We start from the raw sequence: 20,812 nt of genomic DNA on the forward strand, positions 1-20,812 counted from the left end.
TATGGGGTTCCGAAAATACACAAACAAAATGTGCCCCTTCCACCAATAGTGGAAGGAATAGACAGTCCCAATTACCACCTAGCCAAGAAATTAGCGGCAACACTCAAGGAGTTGGTAGGTCATTCCCCCTCCTACATAAAAAACACACAACACTTTATAAACAAAATTAAAAACATAACACTCGACAAAGACGACCTATTAGTCAGTTTTGACGTTTCTGCCCTTTTCACTAATGTCCCCATCAATGACACAATTCTCCTACTACAGAACAAATTTCCGCCCGACATTACGGCCCTCTTTGCCCACGTACTAAAGTCCGGTTACTTCGTGTGGCAAAACAAATTCTACCTACAAAAGGAAGGTACAGCCATGGGCTCACCATTACCCCCCCCCCCAATCACGAACTTCTACATGGAAACCTTTGAGCAAAGGGCTCTTGATTCCGCCACGCTTCGACCGACAATCTGGCTCAGATACGTTGACGATGTGTTTGCGATCTGGCCACACGGGCGACAAACGCTAAACACATTCCTCAGCCACCTAAACAAACAACACGAACGCATACAATTTACCATCGAAATCGAAAACCAAAATTCGCTCCCGTTCCTAGACACACTAGTTACATGTCTTCCTTCAGGCAGTCTATCCTTCACAGTCTACTGAAAACCGACACACACGGGCCAATACATACATGCGAATTCATACCACCATCCAGCACAAAAATAGGGAGTCATAAACACCCTTAAAAACAGAGCCACAACTATTTGCTCTAACCAGCAAGCCCTGAAACAAGAACTAAAAATCATTAGTGACACATTCATGAACAATGGCTATAACAAAAATACTGTCAATAAAATACTCTATAAAACCACAACAAAAACGAATCTAGATTACAGTAAAACCATAGCCATCCCATACATTAAAGGGTTATCAGAAAAAATCAACAGAATCCTACAACATTATAACCTCAATGCCACATTTAAACCACCCACTAAACTTAAAACCATATTCAGCTCCTCTAAGGATCCTCTCCTCCCATTAGCACATCCTGGAGTCTATTGCATCCACTGCACCTGTAACTTACCGTACATTGATGAAACAGGACGGACAATCCCTATACGCAAGAAAGAACACATTAAATACAACCATTATGGTGAAGCAGGCCTCTCAGACCATGCACTTAACACCTTACACCAAATTAACTAGAAAAGCACCTGCTCCTTACACCGCACAAAAACATGGTACGAAAGAAAATTTAAAGAATCCTGCGAAATCCTGATAAACCACCCAAATATCAGCAATAAAGATGGTATGAAAATTCCAAGGATATGGATGGCACACATTCAGCCAACCTAATATGAAAGATTCAACATAAGTCAGGACCCTAGCCAATCCACTAGTATTAGAATCCATTCCACTCCAACTGGATGGAATGATGTTAATATATGTATATAGTAGACAACACAAATAATAGGACTCTAGCATCGATGTATAATATTTTTTTTTTCCCACCAGAGGTCAGGCCAACAATTGTGGTAGCAGTTAGTCAGTGTCTTTAACGAACCAGTATGATTGTAGTATAGCTTGTGTCCTGTGTATATTTGTACGCTCCAGAAGATGACCTTGACATAAAGGTCGAAACGTCGAATTGTAAAATTTTAGTAATATTAAACTAAAGTTTTTATTCAAACACGGTAGTTGTCTCCATAATTTCCAAAAATGTAATAGTCACTTTAATTTTATTTTTAAGAATAAGAACCCATATTCTTATCCATCCATTCATGAATTCTCCTTTTGACCAATTTTCCAGTACTTTTACTACAATTCCTGAGAATACTGATTGGTCTATAATTTTCTATTGCAGTCTCTTTGAACTCCCTTATGAAAAGGAATTATTTTGCCCTCTTTCCAATCCCTTGGAACTTCCAGAAATGAGACTTAAAGAGCCTAGGCAGAGGCACTGCCAGTTCTGTTGCACGTTCTTGAAAAATGCAAGCTGATATCCCACCCAATTCCACAACTATATTTACATTGGATTCTGCAATATCCTAAGAACTTCCAATTCATCCACTTCTGTTTCCACATAAGTCTTCACAGCATTAATCTCATTTGAATTACCCTTGCAAAGTGGTGACTCAGTAACTTGACTATTTTATCTGCTTCTATCAAACTTTTATCACTCTGCCACACCATCAGCACTCATTAAGATTTCCTTTGGCCTGCTCAACTAGTTTCTTCTTATAATTTGATTTTGCCTTCCTTACCTTGCACAACAATTTCTTTTTTTGCAGCTCATGCTTAATGATACTACTCATCCATCTAACTCCTACTTGATTTACCCTCCTTACCTTAGGTATACAATTTAATATTGCTTCCAAGGTGGCCTCACATTGCCTTCCAAGTCAAGACCTCATGGTCACTTTTCCCAATGGAAGGCAATGTGGCCACCTTGGTTATGGATAGCTCTTCTGATTCTACAACCAGGTTCGATACTCTTGCACCTTGAGTCCTCTGCATCACATTTGCCTCAAGTAAGTATCTTTCAGTAAGTGTATAAATCCCATTTCCTTCCTGCTGGATGATCCTTCTTCCTTCCAATCTATAGCTCCATAGCTGGTATCCCATAAAAAACACTCAGACTGCACTCCTTGTTACTAATTTGCTTATGCATGTCTTACAGATCATCCCTGGAATATTCTAGCCTATAGCAGCAACCAATTGTATATTTTGTCTTACTAGCCTTGATCTCACATCAGATGCTTTGTCGTGACGACCTTTTTCCGTCGTGTTCTAAATCTATCTAGTTTCAGGTCACTTTTATAAATAAAATAACTAATTACGAAATGATCACCGATCCAAAAGTAGGGAAATTTATATTTATACTGCGCCACCCTATTCTTAGATTAGTCTATATAAATAGTAGGATCAGTTCTAAATTAAGTTAGCAGTCATGTCATTAGGCCAAATCATCTACTATCATTTTTACTTGGGGTTCCCGCACGATTCGAATGTTTATGAACGGTGCAATAATAAGGAATTCAGGCAAACACAATATTTAGATTAACAAAATAAAACATTTAATATATGATATATGACAAATACATGAATTCAACTTTAAATTGAAACAACACAATCTACTTAACACAACTCGCCAAGTCTCTCATGCCAATTCGATGTACTAAACTTTCATATACAATTCACAACTTCAAAAACACATGTCTTCTTAACTCAAGTTAATATAACAAACTTCACATTTATTCAGTCTCTACAAATCTGTCAGCTCAATGTTTATATTCACAGCAGGCACTCATCTAGGTAGACAATGTTCCAAGCAAACTTATTCCGGACTTTGAGCTTCGAAGTTATATTACAGTTAATGTTAGCACAAACAAACAACTATGACTAATCTTACCAGTTACAATCTTCAATACATCAACTCACTGTGAGTACACTTATGAATTAACTTATTTACGTTAGCGGAACACACACAATAAAAATTCTCCACCGTTTAAACTGTACTACTGTTATCGCACTTCACTATTCTAAACAACAGCTATAAGGCACTGATATCCTTTCTTGTTTATTTTTCTCCAACTAATCAATATAGCCTTTTTCCCAGGGCAACACAGAATTAAAATCGTAATCCAGATTAACTGGAACTAATCAGAATTTTTGCATTGACTGTCCAGTTTCCTTTTTATCTGATTACGGCATTAACCTTTCTTCATAACAACAGCCGATTTCGCCTATAATATTAAACCTTATGATTCACTACTTATTGGTTCATTTCCGAACACTATTTTCATAAATTTCTGCCCTGAGGATTTTATAATCTTGGTTCCGCAAAACTCTCTCCTTACTCGCTTAATAATAATTCCTCTCTCCCTTTCTGTCTTATCTATGACCTTCCTTCACTTTTCTCTTCTATCTCTGACCTTCACTCCCACCTTACGTTCGAACGCCACGCTCTCTTCACTCGTGGTTGTTTACGCGTGCGTCTCCATGACAACAGACTAAGCGTAAACATTTCGCTAATGTAATGTATGCTGTACTGCTACTACATGAGTGATTACATAACATTAAATATTTCACAAATAAGAACAACAAAATATTTAAGCTACTATTTCAACTTTTTGATTACGTATACAGTTAAATATAAAATAACACGTTACGTTACATCATACATATTTGGTTATACAAAATTCTATAGATTTTATTATTTCATAAATTAATAGTACGTCATGTTTTGAATAAATATTTAATTAGTAATTCTCAATTAAGGAATAATAATTAATTTTACATAAGCCATGATTAATATTTAATAAGCAATGTTAAATGTGAATGAAAAATAATAAATTACATAACATAGCTTCATTCACAATTTAACAGCTTCAAATGAACAGTCACCATCCTGCTTATTTCCTATTCTGTTTGGCTGCAATTCATCTGGTATCATCAGCAGTAACTTCCTCAACCATATCTTCTTTACCCTCATGGAAAATACTAAAATCCTACACATTCCATCCCCGTAACTAAATCATCTGCTGTTAGCCAAGTCTCACTAATGCCTATAACTTTTGGCAAGGTTGCTAACCAATGCCAAAAACTCTTCCCTTTTGTTCTTGACATTTCTAATATACAGAAACTGCAGCGTTCCATTAGGCCCCAACTACCTTCACTTCCTGAATTGACAACACTATTCAATAATTTTGCTTGGGATAGATTCCACAATTGTTGGTCATTCTCATACTCACTTGTCTCATGGGTGCCTTCATACACACTCACCTACATCCACCCCAATTACCTAAGTCTTCCTAAATTTGTGCTTCAGCATGCTCAGTGAACAAAGCACACTCTAGATACCCAAGTTTCTCATACATCCAGGAGAGGAGTACTGATGATGATAAAGCCGCCTTTTGAATGCAATTCAAAGGTGGAAATCAGCATAATGAGGGCAGGAGAGAAAATGGAATTTATTAACTTATTAATAAATAATTTGTTGAAATTGTCATGTGATGGAGGAAACTTGGGAATCGAGAGCACTGGATCTGGTCAGAGGATACGAAAAACTGTCTACAACCAAGATGGAGTGCCTCTAGTTGGGAGAATGATCATACAAGTCTTCACTTGGAAGGATGCATCATGGAATTTCCAGCTAAGGATTATATCCGGAACTACAGGACAGGTGATCAGTACAAATAGTATATTATTATTATTGCATGGGTACCTCCACGGAGTCCTAAGACTCATCATGGCAGATCCAAACTATCAACACAATATCTATCATGCCTTTTCTTGAAACAGACAAAGCTTTTACAACTGACTCAGGCAACCATTTCATTCCATTCATTCACCGCTATCCATGCCTGTGCGGTTAGCCTAGTGGCTATGCACTTCACAACCATATGCTTGGGAAAGGAGCATCCTGGGTTCTATTCCCGTCACTGACATGAGGAGCTTAAGGATCTTCCTCAGCCATAGCCAAGTTAGCCGGTCTTGGACATGGACAGCAGGGTTTTCCCCCCCAGTTTATCTCGGGTTTTTCATCCCGCAAGCAGGCAAACCGTCCCCGTGAACACACGGATCTACAGCCATAAATACTTAACCCCCCATGAGAGGGCTCAACTCGCCCCAATAGGGACGGGGGAGAAAAGGGAGGAAACTCCATATGAATAAATAAATAACCGCTATCCATGCTAAAAAACTAGTCCTCATGCCCTAACCATACTCTTTCACCCCTAACCCCCCTTTTTTCACCTATTAACCAACTTTTGCAATCCACAAGCCTTCAACCTATTCCTCATAGGGAGCATTCCACAGATTACTTACCATCTTGGTCACTCATTTCTGGATCCTCTCCACCACTTCCTCATCCCCAAGAAACCTGAACACAGTAATCCAGATGTGGTTGTATGAAGGCTTTATAAAGAGGAATGATAATGCCCTGATCTGTGCTTATCATGTTCCTCAATAACCAAGTAATCCTGTGAGCTACCCTGGCTACTTGAGCAATATGCAAACTAAACTTCAAATCTCAATCTCTTCCTACCCCCAAATTCCTGGCTTCAATTTACTGGCATACAGTTCCCTCAATGTGGTACACAGTTTGTAACCTTTGTATCTCAAAATGCATAACTTTAGAGTTTTCCACATTAAATTGATATCCATTATGTTTTGCCCATCTTGTAGCCTATTCAATTATCCTGCAAGCTCTCTACATCACCTTAACAATTGTCCTACCCGACTTTGCATCATCAACAAACAACTGAATATCTTACTTCAAATAATTTCCTATATCATTTATGTACAAATTACAGCACAGAGACCTGTGGCACACCACTGATGATCTGCCTTCTCCAGGATTCTGCTCCTCCATATACTACTTTTTGGTATCTGTCCATCAGTCACCCTTTTATCCATATCTAGATCTAGTTTCATATCTATCCCCCAATTGTTGCAGTTTGCATAATGTCAAAATGCCTTTGCAAAATCCAGCAGTAGTATCATGTTGCCATTCCCTTTATCCAACTCAGCTGTCACCATTTTATAAAATGTTACATTACTAAGATACGACTTACCCTTCACAAAGCCATGCTGCCACTAAGGGTATTATATTCTAATCCATCCATTCCTGAATTCTCTTTTTGACCAACTTTCCAGTACTTTTACCATCACTCCTGAGATACTGAGTGGTCTATGATTGGCTATTGCAGTCTTTCCTTACTAAAAGGAATTATTTTGTCCTTTTTTCCAATCCTTTGACTCTACCAGAACTGAGACTTAAAGAGCTTAGTCAAAGGCATTGTCAGTTCCCTTGCACATTCACATTCTTGCAAAACCCTAGCTGATATCCCATCTAATCCCACAGCTGTATTTGCATTCAGATTGTGTAATATCCTAAAAACCCCCAATTCATCAACCTCTGTTCTCACATCAGTCCCGTCATAACAATCTTTACTTGGATGATATATCTTCCAAAATCATCACTAAATAGTTCAGCAATTTTATTGTCTGTTACCTATCTACCATTTGCACTCATTAAAGCCATCTTTCCATAACCATTCTTCCTTCTACTTGCCACATAACGAAAATACTCTTTAGGATTTCCTTTTGCCTGTTCGGCTAATTTCTTCTCATAATCTGATTTTGCCTCCCTTACTATGCTGGTCACCTTTCTCCTTATATACACTCTACAACATTCTTTTTTTTGAAGCTCATACTACACATCCATCTTCCTCCTACCCAATTTACCTTCCTGACCATGGGTATACAGTGTGACATTGCTTCCTTCTGATACGGACTATCCTCCATGCATTGTGAACATCCTTACCTTGCAGAATTTTATGCCATGGTGCTGCATCAAGCTGTCTCCTAAGTATCACAATCACCTGCCTTATAGTTTCACATATACCTTTCTTAACTGGAATTTCCCCGTTTTACTACACCCCCCCTGGGGGTAGCAAAACAGGGAAGATGATATTATAATGGGAATAGAAATGGAATGATACAGTATTTTTTGCAAGAATAAAAAGGGCAAGGAGGAGTGCTGCTGATGATAGCAAGGGAATTAAGTCCACATAACATAGACATGAAAGAGAAAAATAGTGGCACTGGTTATGAGGTAGTGTAATGTAGAAGTTGACAGGAAGACATTTAGTTGGATGTTGCTATAACATTTTCAGATGTTAGTTGGTTAAAAGAGCTCTACCTATTCACTTTGAGGAATAAAAAGGTGTTAGAGAACTTTGAGGAGAAGAAATACATAAAGGATGTCATTCTAAAGAAAAGCAATACAGAGAGAGAGAGAGAGAGAATACATGAAAAGAAAGAAAATTAAAAATCTGTTGTCTGTTTGGAGTTGAACTATGAAGAAATGCTGAATAGTCACTATATGTTTTAACAAGTTTTAATATGTTAACTGATGCTGCATCTAACAAAGCATTTTAGGGAGATCTTATGGACATCATCTATAAATGCAAGAACATCATCTATAAATTCATATCAGCAGCAGAAACCGACCATTATATGAAAGTAAGAGTAGTGAATTGCAAAGATATAGGTCATTAATCATTCTAACTGCTGCTGTATCTAACAGAGCATTTTAGGGAGATCTTATGGACATCATCTATAAATGCAAAAAAAGCATTCAGTGGTAGAATGAATTTGTGGTTTGTGCACACCAATAGTTATTCAGTTTTTCTACTTCATTGCTATGCTGATGTGGAGATACCCTTAGTATCTAATTTACAATCTTTCTTAGCATATATTTATTTACACCAAGAAAGATTATAAATTAATCTTTCTTGGAATAGAAATTGAAATAAAATTAAATTATTCCAAGAAAAAGAGAAATCTAATCTTGTTCAGAAATTTGGATGTTTTAAGGATATTTAAGGATTTGGATAGATTAAGGAAATTCTTTTTGTAACAAATAGCAAAGCATGAAAGAACTCCCTTAGTCTTGAAATCAGAATCCGATACTCTACAAGTCTGATAATTTGTGTATTGCAAAATTTGTAAAATAGAAAAGATGAATGCAATGAACTATGATCAGCAACCTGCAGACTGGATTTGGTCAACTAGAGAAGCCTGCTGATGCAAAAAACAGAGCACTGTATTATTCCAGCATTAAGTACAAAGTGAAGATGAAAATCCATTCCCCGTTGTATGTAATGAGTCTAAGAGAAATTAGGCAAACCCAACTGGTCACATAAGATGGAAGCTGACTTGAAGAAATCTTCAAGCTTTCCCATGGAATTTATTCAAGGTTGGATGACTTAAGAAGATCCCTTATTGATTGACTGCAGTGGTATCCATACTAGTAAGCATTTATTAGTTGAGAGATTTCCACTTTTAGCAGATGAATATTAATACATTATTAATGAATCTGTAATCATTACTTTAGAAAGAAAACTGAAATAAGAGCAACTGGAGCAAATTGAATGTTAAAGATTTGTTGCCTTTTTAAGAAGAGGATGAATGCGAGATAATTACTAAACTGAGGAACTCCACTGAATTTTTATACACTGCTATTCAGGAAAAAAAAGCAGCAGAATGGGAGAGTATTTAAAAAAAAAAACACAGATAACACAAAACAGGAAACAGTTTTTGATTGTAAATCTTTAGAACTACTGAGAAGTATCTTGTCTGGTCTGGTAATCAAGCTACACTGGACAAGATATTTGTGACTACTTTCTGGCAGAATATCAGGTAGGTAAGTTTGGAATGGTAAGATGATATTTACTGATATCATCCATGCAAGAACTGGAGAAAAATAATGCAGGAGATTAGCTTTTTCTTTTCTCTTTCCTCCCTTGCCAATAATTCTAGAAAAGGAGCAAAAACATTACTGAAGTTGGGAGTGATACAAGCTTTCTACATTTGACCCTAAAATTGTTCTAAATGGGTGGAAAATTTGCAACCATTTCAAGCTTTAGTGTAGACAAAAATCAGCTACTGGAACAAACAAACCATCAGCAAAATCGAAGACTGAAACCATCAATGTTGTTGTTATTATTATGTGGGTAACTCCATGGAGTCCTTACTTATTGAGGGAGGCCAAAATCCTAAGCACTATCCAGCATTTGCACAATATCTATCATAATTTGCTTTGAATTCATTCACAGTCATTGCACTCACAACAGACTCCAGTATTCCACTCATTCACCACTCTCCAATCAATAAAAGTAAGAAAATGTTCTTGAAGCTATTGGAAAAGTTTAGAAATGGAGTAAAATACTGCAAAAAGATTCAGATGATAAATGTGACAGACGTGATAAAGACATTCTAGATGTCTGGAGCAATTTTTTAAAAACTGTTAGTGATACAAAAGTGGTAGAAAACATAAGGGACTGCAATTACTACAACGTTAGGTATAAAAAACATCAGAAACTTGAAACTTGGAAAACAGCTAGAGATGATATTCAACAAGAAAAGCTCAAATGTGAAGGTATAAAGAGATTTACAATTGCTGTACTGCATAATTCAGAAGGCACGAGAAGCAAATTGAAATCCAGATCAATGGAGTTAAGCTTGCATAGTACTTATCTATAAAAAGGGAAAGAAAACTGAATATGAGAATTACAGAAGAATTTCCTTACTGACTATTCTACGTAAGATATATGCAAACACACTTGAGAAGAGACTAAGAAAAGTTGTGAAAGAGTTGTGAAAAAGTTGGGTTCAGGCAAAGCAGGAGCTCTCAAGGCCAGATTTTTACTTTACAACAAATAACAGAAACCTTAAATACAAATCCTGGCACTGTTCTTAAGTTTTATATATTTGGAAAAGACATGAAAAAATGGCAAGAGAGGAAACTGTTCAAACTCTACAATTATATGGTAAAAATTGATATTATACTGAGAAATGCAGCCTATACTTACATTAGGCATCATCTCTTAGAGAGAAAGGAAGTAAGAAAGATGGCTTGGTATAAAATCACATGTAAGAAGAGAATACACACTTCACTGTTAATTATCATATCTATGGATCATGTTATGTAATAAAGTGGCATTAATCCTTCCTTTCAATGAAATTAAATGATCAGCAGTACTCATCATAATAGATTTATGGAACAGAGTACTGTTTTTGAGTTAAATAACAGTAAAATTACATGTAATGTTTTGACCTTTATATAAATGTTATCCTCAGAAATATACACATACACTTCACAAAAGCTACTTGACATTACGGTATTGTAAGCTACATTTTGGAAATCATGTGAGCCTAACAAAGATGTCAGATTAGATTCTACAACAGAAGAAATTTCTGCACCATTATGGCCCTCTTTGCCCACATACTCCATTCAGGCTACTTTCAAAAAGAAGGTATGGTTCACCACTCTCTTCCATCACTAACTCCTATATGAAAACATTCAAATAGCTGACATTAGAAACTTATTCTAAAACCAAAAGATATAGCTATGATCACAACTGGCCCAGTCCTACAGCAGCCAAGCTTTTTAGCTGTTTCCTCAGCCATCTGAACATACAACATATATGCAAATACAGTTCACAAACAGTAACTCACCTTTCATCAAGCTGTATCACAAATCATCCCTTACTATCAATGCATTCAATGAGGAAGAACAAGTTGGGCAAAATAGGAGCTCTCTGGGCCAGATTTTTACTTTACAACAAATAATAGAGAAACATTAAATACAGATCCTTGTACTGTCCTTAAGTTTGATCTCAAAACAAAATTAAATTTTAACAATCAACCAGTGTGAAAAACAGTATAATAAGAAAAGATAATAGAAAAATTCTCAGTGAAAACAAAACCTATCAGAATAACGACAATTACAGCAAGGCTACATCTATACTCTATATAAAAGGTTATCATAAAGTATAAGAAGAAATTTATGAAAATAAATATGAAGCTACCTTTAAACCTCCTATAAAAATGAAACACCAGCTTATTACTTACAAGGATCCCTTCTCCACTTGTATACTCTTGGATGTACAAGTGGAGAAGGGATCCTTAGATTATTTGACCTTTATATAAAGGTCAAATAAATGGATGCTACATGCAATCTACTATACACAGATGGACAGTGAAAATCAAAAAGGAGATACACAAATGCCATATTCATTTATACAGCATGAGAAAATGGGTCCTTCAGATCATGCTCTGGAGATGTTCTACAGGATTGACTAGAAAGGCACACTATACTTACATTAGTGTAAGTATAGTGTGCTCCCTAGCCTCCACAACAGCATACTCCTCCAGATGGACTAGAGTACCATAGAACAACAATGTCAACTTTAGGTTAATCCTCCAGCCATAACTTTGTTGAGAAGGCCATCATTAACTTGACCACAGGGCAACATCAAGCTAAAGTCAAGAAGCAGCTCCGTTTTTCCCTCTCCTTACCCTTCCATTAAGATGGCACAAAATCCTATACCCACATACACAGGACTAGGTAAATTAAGACTTCAGATGAGAACAAAAAAAGATATATACCTAGTGAAATAAGACTGTTTCCTGAGGCATTATAATAAGACAATAGGACTTTTTATGCAAACTCCTACAATAAGCTGTAGTTCTCTGAATAGGACTAATGTAATTATATGTTTCAGAACAAATATCAAGCTAGACAGATCATGGACATTTACAGACATATTGCTTACAGCAGTGCCATGGTAGCCTTTGTGAAGTGTGTATATGCATATACTCCTAAAAATGATCTGATATTGAAAATTGAAATGTAAAATTAAATTCTAAAGTTAATTAACTCAAAAATAGTAGGTTGAACCATAAATCTTGTTATAAAAGTAACATCAAAATTGGAAATATCTGACTCAGCTCTGTACTCTATGCAAATGATATACTTCTAAATAAATCGACTAGATGTATTCAGAAGTAAATAAAGTGAATAACCAGTATATCAAGTTTTCAATTATATATTTGGTTTAATTCTTTATCCAAGTGTAAGCAAACAAGGTTTGCACCTGAAGTATTTAACTGAGGCAATTCATGATAAAGGTGGTATAAGTTCTGATCTTGCCTTAGTATCCCATAATGCAAAGCACATCTCCTTGCAGACATGCATTAAGCATTAAGGGAAGGGTCACTACCTAGACCTGTTTTGACCTTTATTGAGTCTCATCAGTGGGAGCCAGACCCAGAGGTGGTGATATCTGGATTTCTCTGGGTTCTGGCTCCCACTGACGAGACCTCAATAAAGGTCGAAACCGGTCTGGATAGTGACCCTTCTCTTAATGCTTAGCAGTATACAGGTCTGCAAGGAGATGTGCTTTGCATTATAGGATACTAAGGCAAGAGATCAGAACTTATACCACCTTTACCATGAGTTGCCTCAGTCCTGAAAATACTTCAGGTGCAAACCTTGTTTGTTTACACTTGGATAAAGGATTAAACCAAATATATAGTTGCTAGCATAGCCAATTGAAAAAACTTCCATCAGTATATCAAGTCTGATATAAAAAAATCAGCAATAAAAAGGCAAAAACTACTGCTCTTTTATTGCAGATTTTCTCTGAGAATATAACAAAGTGGAAAAAAATTTCCTTTCTGCAAAGTAAATTATACTTGCCAAGAAAATTATATTCTTGGTTATTCCTTTACCCAAGTGTAAACAAATAAAGTTTGCACATGAAGTATCTTCACAACTAAGTACTCGCATATAAAAAGTGTGTTTGCTTCATATCAACAGCCTCAGTATCCCATAATGCAAAGTAGTATATATACTTTCTTTCAGATGTGTATATGCTATGCATTATGGAAAGGGCTACTACCCCAAGCAGTTTCTACCTTTGAGCTTTGTTGTGAAGATACTCTGCATGCAAACTTTGTCTGCTTACACTTAGGTAAAAGATTAAACAAGAACATAATTTCTAGCCAAGTATAATTTACTGAGAATGCAACTTTTTTTTCAAGCAGGAGTTTGAAAAACAACAACTATATTCTCAATGAAAAATGTATAGAATAAATATTTCAGCTACTTAAGTACAATTTTTAGTGAAGGTAGAAAAATTTATCATTACCAAATTCCTGATAAGTACCCTCATGGAGATATGGCAAGTTTCTTCCTAATCTCTTTGTTCAATATAATTCTACCTGCTGTGAAGCATGCACGACAATGGATAAACGTTCACACATAATTGAAATCATGAGAATTCTACTAATTCTATATTTGTTGTCCATGCTATTTTTTTTTTTTAGTGTTTCTGTTAGTTCCTTTCTTACACCTGAAGAAGTGTTATACAATTAAGATGAAACTAGTAACATCTCTGAATAAACTCCTATACCAATTATTGCCTTAAAAATTGTACTGGCAAAGCTCTCTCTCACACATACACAAATTTTATATTTTATTAATAGTCATATATAAATAGTCATTAACATATATATATTAATGACTATTTCCAATACTTTTGGCATAGAAAATCCATCAGTGAGATTGAGACATGAACTTTAGAAGTAGTTTTGAAAAAATGTCTTCTTTGTAATGGCAATTTCCTGTTGAAAAGATGATGCTGACAGATTATCTGGACTCTTGAAAAACAATTTAATAATACTGTATTTCTACAAGGGATGGAGAGCTCATGTCCGCTGGATGTAGTGCCTAGAGAAAGTTTTGTGGTAGACAGAAGTGGTGAAAGAATTGTTTAATTCACATTTTATAAGGAATGTCAAGAAAAGATAATGTTTTGCTCAGTTTCTATTTCAAAAGTGAATTTGATCCTGGGATGCAGGTTATTTTATTTTCAGTAAAAAAAGATCCTTCTAGGTGACTAATTGGATTTTAGATATCTGGGTTTTCGATTCCAATTTTGTGGCCTAAATAAGTTATTTCTAAATTGCCCCAAGTCCTGAAGCTGAATAAAATTTCTTAACAAAATGGGGTCAATTAAGTCTACCATCATGAATGCTGTTTACAGATGGGCACTTATTACTGTAAACAGTAATTAACTGGACAACAAATTTTGACAGCCGATATGAGTTATATATACACACACAAATTTTAATTCAGTTTATCAAATACTTCCAATAATTAGATACATATGTAGTGGCTATTATACTTTACAAGAAATCATATTCTCATTTAAATTGCTAAGTAAACAAATTTGTATGCGAGTATCTTCATAACTAGTCTACTTATATACATAAAGAATGTCCATAATGTTTTTGCATTACAGGATATTAAGACAACTTGCATGAAGTCAATGCATCTACATACACAAATAGTCTAGTCATGAAGATACCTCATGTACAAACTTTGTTTACTTAAATTTTGATAAAATATTCAACAAAATAAAATGTTTTGTCAAGTGTAATATACTTTACAATCTGGAGGAAAACAACTTTCAAGTAGTTGTGATCTGCTTACCCACACATGGCATTAACATGCTACATAGTGAAATCTTATGTGAGATTGATATCAAATATTAAAGAAGTTGTCAATCAGGTAATAAAGCGCAAATCATACCTGCCGAATGGCTTCCATGCTTCTATGCAAATTTTGTGCCTGAGACACCAGATTTTCTGCTGAGTTATCATGTTCTCGTAAACGTGTTACCAGTCTTTTTGCATCACTAAGTATTTGTTGTACAGTCACTGACATTGTACTATTTGTCCTAAAGTAACAACATTCAGTTAAGAAATGAAAACAGAAAATAAACACTTTCAGATTTTAAAACATAAAAACAAACAAACTGAATATTTCTGAATTACTATTATTCAAATTTTCAATGCTTTAAATTGGATTCAAAATATCTTTAAGTATCTTTCTTGAAAATACAGAAGGAAGGAAAAAAAATTACTTTTAAAAAATAAATTAGAACAAATTCAGAACAAATTAGTACAGTAAAAAAAAATCCACAAAATACATCAGGTCAATAAAATCACTAATACTAAAAAAAAAAAAAAGTTCAAAAAATAACTATACAATAAAATGTACAGCAAAAGGACTCATTAATATAAGCATACCCCTGTGAAAACCAAACTTTCTTACAGTAAGTGTCTGAAAAGTAATATATCCACATGTTTAGTCCCTATTGGTAGAAACTAGTTATACCAGTTGAGTACAAAAATAGCAGCAAGTACATTGAACTCTATAATGAGAAGAAAAAAAAAACTACTGGATCATACATAATTACACAAGTAATTATGTATAGCTACTGGCATTTTTCATCCTGAAATATTTGGCTATCATAATGCTTTTATTTTAAAGTAATTGCAGATTTTTTTTAATGGTAAAAATGCAAAACCAAAATGCTGATATTTTAAATTGCTATGAAAAAAGGTAGCTATTATTTCCATTGGATTTGAAAGCTGGCTGAATTATTTAGTTTTTTTTTTTTTTTAATCAAAATTTAAGCACATTTTTAACTTAATATGATTAAGTTGAAAATGTGCTTAAACTTTGTTAATTTTTTTAATCTTAAATTAATTTCTATTTAAAAAGATTAATTTTTTTAATTATAAGTATTTAATAACATGGTAAACTTCAATAAATCAAAAGCACTAAAATTACAGTGGAAATATATAAATACAAACATTCAAATATATCAATGCTTGATACCAATAAGTTATTTTTCAATTTAAACAAAAAATGCTAGTTCAACCAGAGAACTATGTGCTTCAAGATTATCATCATAATATTCAGGAGACAACAATATATAATTAATTTTTCCCAGTTTAGATAGGCAATAAGAAAGTTACTCAACAGTACCTTTGACATAAGGCAGCCTGATATTACAGCACTATAATTAATATGCTTCTAGATAAAGACAATACTTTGCCTTTATTATAATACCCAAATAGAAAACTGCCCTTAGGCTAGATATGGACTGTATCAATGTTATGTAGCATGCTTCTACTTACCATATACTATTAACTGTATTTCCTATGCTGTTTTATTCGAAAACCGTCTTAATTGATTGAAGTGTAAATCACAGGAAGAAAATCTATGCAATATATCATTTTCCTTAAAATAATGGGCTACGTTTAAAATGTTCACAGAACCCTTAGGCCAAAAGAAATATCTAACAGTTCTATTTATTAAGAAGTTAGGCCCAAACTACTTAGTTAAAATTTAAATAAAATTCTAGAAAATTTAAAATACCCTACAACACTGAATTGCTGTGGTGTCCCAAGGTATTGTGGTGCACAGTTTGGGAACCACTGCTTAACCAATAATCTCCTCCATTCCCTTCCCATTCAGGATGGGTTTCCTCCCTTGCCATTTGAATGAAAGTGCTAACAACTTTGTACAGTGTTGAAACCATCTCTCCACTTGCTGGTATCCTAATCATAGCAGCAATGTGCTGTGCAGTCTTCAACTCTTGTAAAATGTGTGTTTGAACTTCAGACCCCTTAGACTTCAGAGATTCTAAATTTTATTTAACTCCTGCAGCACAGAGTAAACAATATAGTAACACAGCCTTCACTTCTTCACTTTCAAGAATGCAATACTCTGCCTTTATTAACATTAAAATGAGAATCCTGCCATCCATCTAAGCTAAAAATTTATCATTACTTAAAAAGTTTCTTCAGTTTTGCGCCATGTGCAGTCTCAGTTCCGGCAAGGTTCCAGGAGAATGGAAGGAAGGTAAGATAATTCTATTACATAAAGACAGCTCCAAAACAGAAGTAGCAAATTACAGACCAATTAATATCTCTGGAGTGGTGATAAAAGTACTGGAAAAGTTGGTTAAAGATAGTAAAATCCTGCAGTAGTTGGATAGAAATATTATTATTATTACGTGGCACCTCCAGGGAGTCCAAAGGCTCATCGAGGGAGGGCACCTACTCTACAACTCTGTCTCCACCACCAACTACAACGAACCACAACTACACCAATGCCATCTGCCACACACTACGTTTGTGATTGTCTGTAATTTCACAGACAATCACAAACATCCATGGCAGGATTCTAACCTGCAGCCTTTTGGTTGGAGAACAGATACACTAACCACTCGGCCAACCAGGCCAGCTAATATAGTGGGCAACAATAACTTTGTAAAAGGTAGGTCCTGCATTAATAATTTATTCACCTTTTATAATAGAGTGACAGTAGAATAAGATAAAGAAAATGGTTATACCATTACTAAATATATGAAGAGCCAAAGGCTTCAATTCGGCGATGCAAAATTATTTATACCAAAATATTATAAAATATTGCAAAATATTATAAATTATAATATTTATGGTTATACCATGATATTGCTGGACTTTGCAAAAACGTTTGATGTAATACTACATTGCCCATACTATAGGTTAATTAACAAACCTCTGATTGGTGGGCTCAAAAAACATTACATAAGTTCTGGCAATGAAGTCAGTGGCATGAATGGGGGGGGGGGACAGGCAGATACCAGAGAGTAGATGATGGAGTGGAATCTAGGAGAATGAGAGTGACTAGTGGAGTACCTCAGGCCTTGTACTAAGACCACTACCCTTTAATTTGTATATTAATGATGTATAGAAAATTATTTAAGGAAGAAATATTCAGTTGTTTGCTCATGATGCAAAATGGTGGAGGGCAGTAGTTGATAAATGTGATGTAGATATCCTACAGGATGATTTATATAAATTTGCATTGTGGGAGAAGGATAATGGTTACCAATTTAACGTTGCAAATTGTAAGATTATGCACTGCAGGTTGAAAAGATTACTACTGTATTTAATTCTAGTGGAAAGACTTAGACGTTGGTGACTCTCCCCCCCCCCCAGACCTACCTGGTGTATACCAGGTCCCTTGCAGCTGTAAGCTGTCCTACTTTGGCCAAACAGGCAGGACAGCCAATATCAGAATTACAGAACACAAGGACTACATCCAGTTCCACCAATACAGCCACTCTGGTCTTGCAGACCATGCTCTGGATACCCGCCATAGAATACGGTGGAAGAAAGCCACAATCATTCACCGTAGTAAATACGAGTACAAAAGGCTTTTCATGGAATCAGCCTCAGCCCTAAGAAACAATCCAAACCTCAACAAATTTGGCTGCATGAGACTGCCTCAAATTTGGGAAACCTACATCAGAAGACCTCAGCCCAATTGCCCAAGAATACCAACATTGCCCAACAGGGGCCACCAATAGGACTTTAGGAGAAAGTATAGCTTTCTGCTTCATCCTCATTTACTGTTTGCTGTGCCTGCATGCACGTGTCTTGCTCACAAGTTCCTGTTGAAAATGGCAACGTGATGTTGCCAAAATATTGGATTTATATTAAAAAGTTATTTTAATGTATATCCTAGTATACGTTGTTATTTCCCTAAACTATTTAGTAATACTACTGTATTTACTCGAATATAACTTGTACTTTTTACCGCAAAATTAAAGTTAAAAAATAGTACAAAGTTTCTTTTGGGAGTTCCTTACTTTCTCCATTAGTCATTGCTTTTATGGCTACTGGGGGGGGGCTTTTTCAAACCGTGCCCAGGTAAGATGCATCCCCCCCTGCCCACAGGCCCTTGCATACTGCAAAAGTTGGCAAAATAACAAAGGATCACTTGGAAGTTGTAAAACACACTAACAAGTAGAGATACAGGGATTGTTATCATTCCTATTTATAAGGCTATGCATCTTGACTACTGTGCAAAAATTTGGTCACATGGGTTTACTAGGGATCAAGCTCTTTAAGGAGAGGGCTAATAGGTATGCTGGTGTCTAAAAGCTAAGGAGAAATTACATTTTTACCTATACATGAAAAGATTTTCATGACTACAGCCAAATGTAGACAAATTTATTTCCAGCATACTAATGCATTATATTACACAAAAAATGTGCTATAAATTTCATACAAATTAAATTGCAATATGTTTTTGGCCAAAGTTACAAATATTTTTAACTAAGGACATAGTTAAGGAATTAATATATACAGTGCTTACAGAAAACTATACACGGGCATTTCAGTACAGAATATGTCTACCCCAAACTACAATGCAGTTCTCTGTCGTACCATGCTTAGCACCAAGTGATTCAGGAGCCTCACTCCTCCTTCAGAACAAGGCCTTGTTTCTAGAAGAGTATCCCGAGCAGTAATGCATCTCCCTATTGTGTCCCAAACATGTTCTATAGATTGAAATCTGGGAAGCATGTTGGCCACTCGATTTGATTAATATCTTCAGTCTTCAGACGTATCTCCATTGCTCATGTATATGGTGTGGCGGTGTCATCCACAGAAATGAATTCTTCACCCTTTTTCTGAACTATATATTATAGTGATATAGGAAATTTAACAGAAACCAATCATCATTTTTTATGTTCGATTTTAATTCCTCAATTTTAAATCTCATTGTTTGAAACCCTTAAATTGGCCCTAATTTTTCAGTGTCCCAGCTAGCCTCATGCACCTGTGCATCAGTTTGGCCCTGAATATACCCGATTTCTACTTGAAATTGGCAGTTATATAAATTGCTACAAGCTGATTCATCTGAATATGGATGTAATCTTCAGAAATAATGTTCATTTTTAGGTTTTGGACACCAGTGTATTATGTGCATAAAAGTTAGTGCAAATCTACAGCGATGGGTTTCTGACTTCATGGAGATACTCATAATAATTCATACCTGTGTGAATGATACTAGAATGATTTAGATCCACTCCATAACTTTTCCCATACTGCTCGCCTAATTTCACTGCTCACTCATTTCATTCCTACCTTGTTTATCAGATGCTCCATATATTGCACATAGGCAGTGTACAGCTGTACACTGCCTATGTGCAATATATCCTAACCAATTTCCATGCTTTCTTAACCACTTTTCCTTAGAAAACAAATGTATTTATTTACTTCAGTTGCTGATATTTCACTGTATTTCTAACCAGAATCTACAGAGCACAAACAGTTTGTCACAGAATGCAAAAAGCAACGAATAATAGTGGGCTTAAAATTCTTAAAATAAAACTAAGACCTGATTAGCATCATCTATTGTTAGATACAAGGAAAAGTAAACAAGTATTAATTTACTTAAATATAAAGAGCTAATAAGCTTCACTTCGGCAATATAAACATTATTTAAATTAAGGGGATATTAAATCCCACATTGTTTTAAAACAATGTGAGATTTAATATCCCCTTAATTTAAATAAAGTATTAATTTGATCTTAAAATGACTGTCTCCCAGATTTTTGGTAAAACTGATACATCCATACTTGTTTAGGTTTGAGGAATGTATTAAAGCTTTTGCTGCTGCTGATTCCAAAAACAGTCTTCTCTGACTTATGACTTCTGTGTATCACTTTTGTTTTATTCCATCTATCTAATACTGTGTGAAGGAGTATCCATCCAAGGCATGGTCTGCTAGTCCTGAATTGCCATAACAATGGTGTCAAATGCA

General features: G+C 35.2%; 1 protein-coding gene across 2 annotated transcripts in view; it reads right to left on the bottom strand.

Moving 5' to 3' along the window:
• The window catches only part of LOC150105815 (FGFR1 oncogene partner 2 homolog), an 85,523-nt gene that overhangs the window by 46,176 nt on the left and 18,535 nt on the right, over window positions 1-20,812 (bottom strand). For both annotated transcript variants that reach the window (XR_016548456.1, XM_090394357.1), the window contains exon 2: window positions 14,951-15,098. Coding sequence is in view for 1 of the 2 variants with exons in the window: in XM_090394357.1 (XP_090250483.1) it covers window positions 14,951-15,085 (135 nt within the window). In the remaining variant the exon portion in view is untranslated. The remainder of the gene's footprint in view (window positions 1-14,950; window positions 15,099-20,812) is intronic.

The sequence above is a fragment of the Typopeltis vanoorti genome, chromosome 6 (assembly GCF_054136105.1).
Source record: "Typopeltis vanoorti isolate ZY-2024b chromosome 6, IOZ_Tvanoo_1.0, whole genome shotgun sequence".
NCBI classification, from domain to species: Eukaryota; Metazoa; Arthropoda; class Arachnida; order Uropygi; family Thelyphonidae; genus Typopeltis; species Typopeltis vanoorti.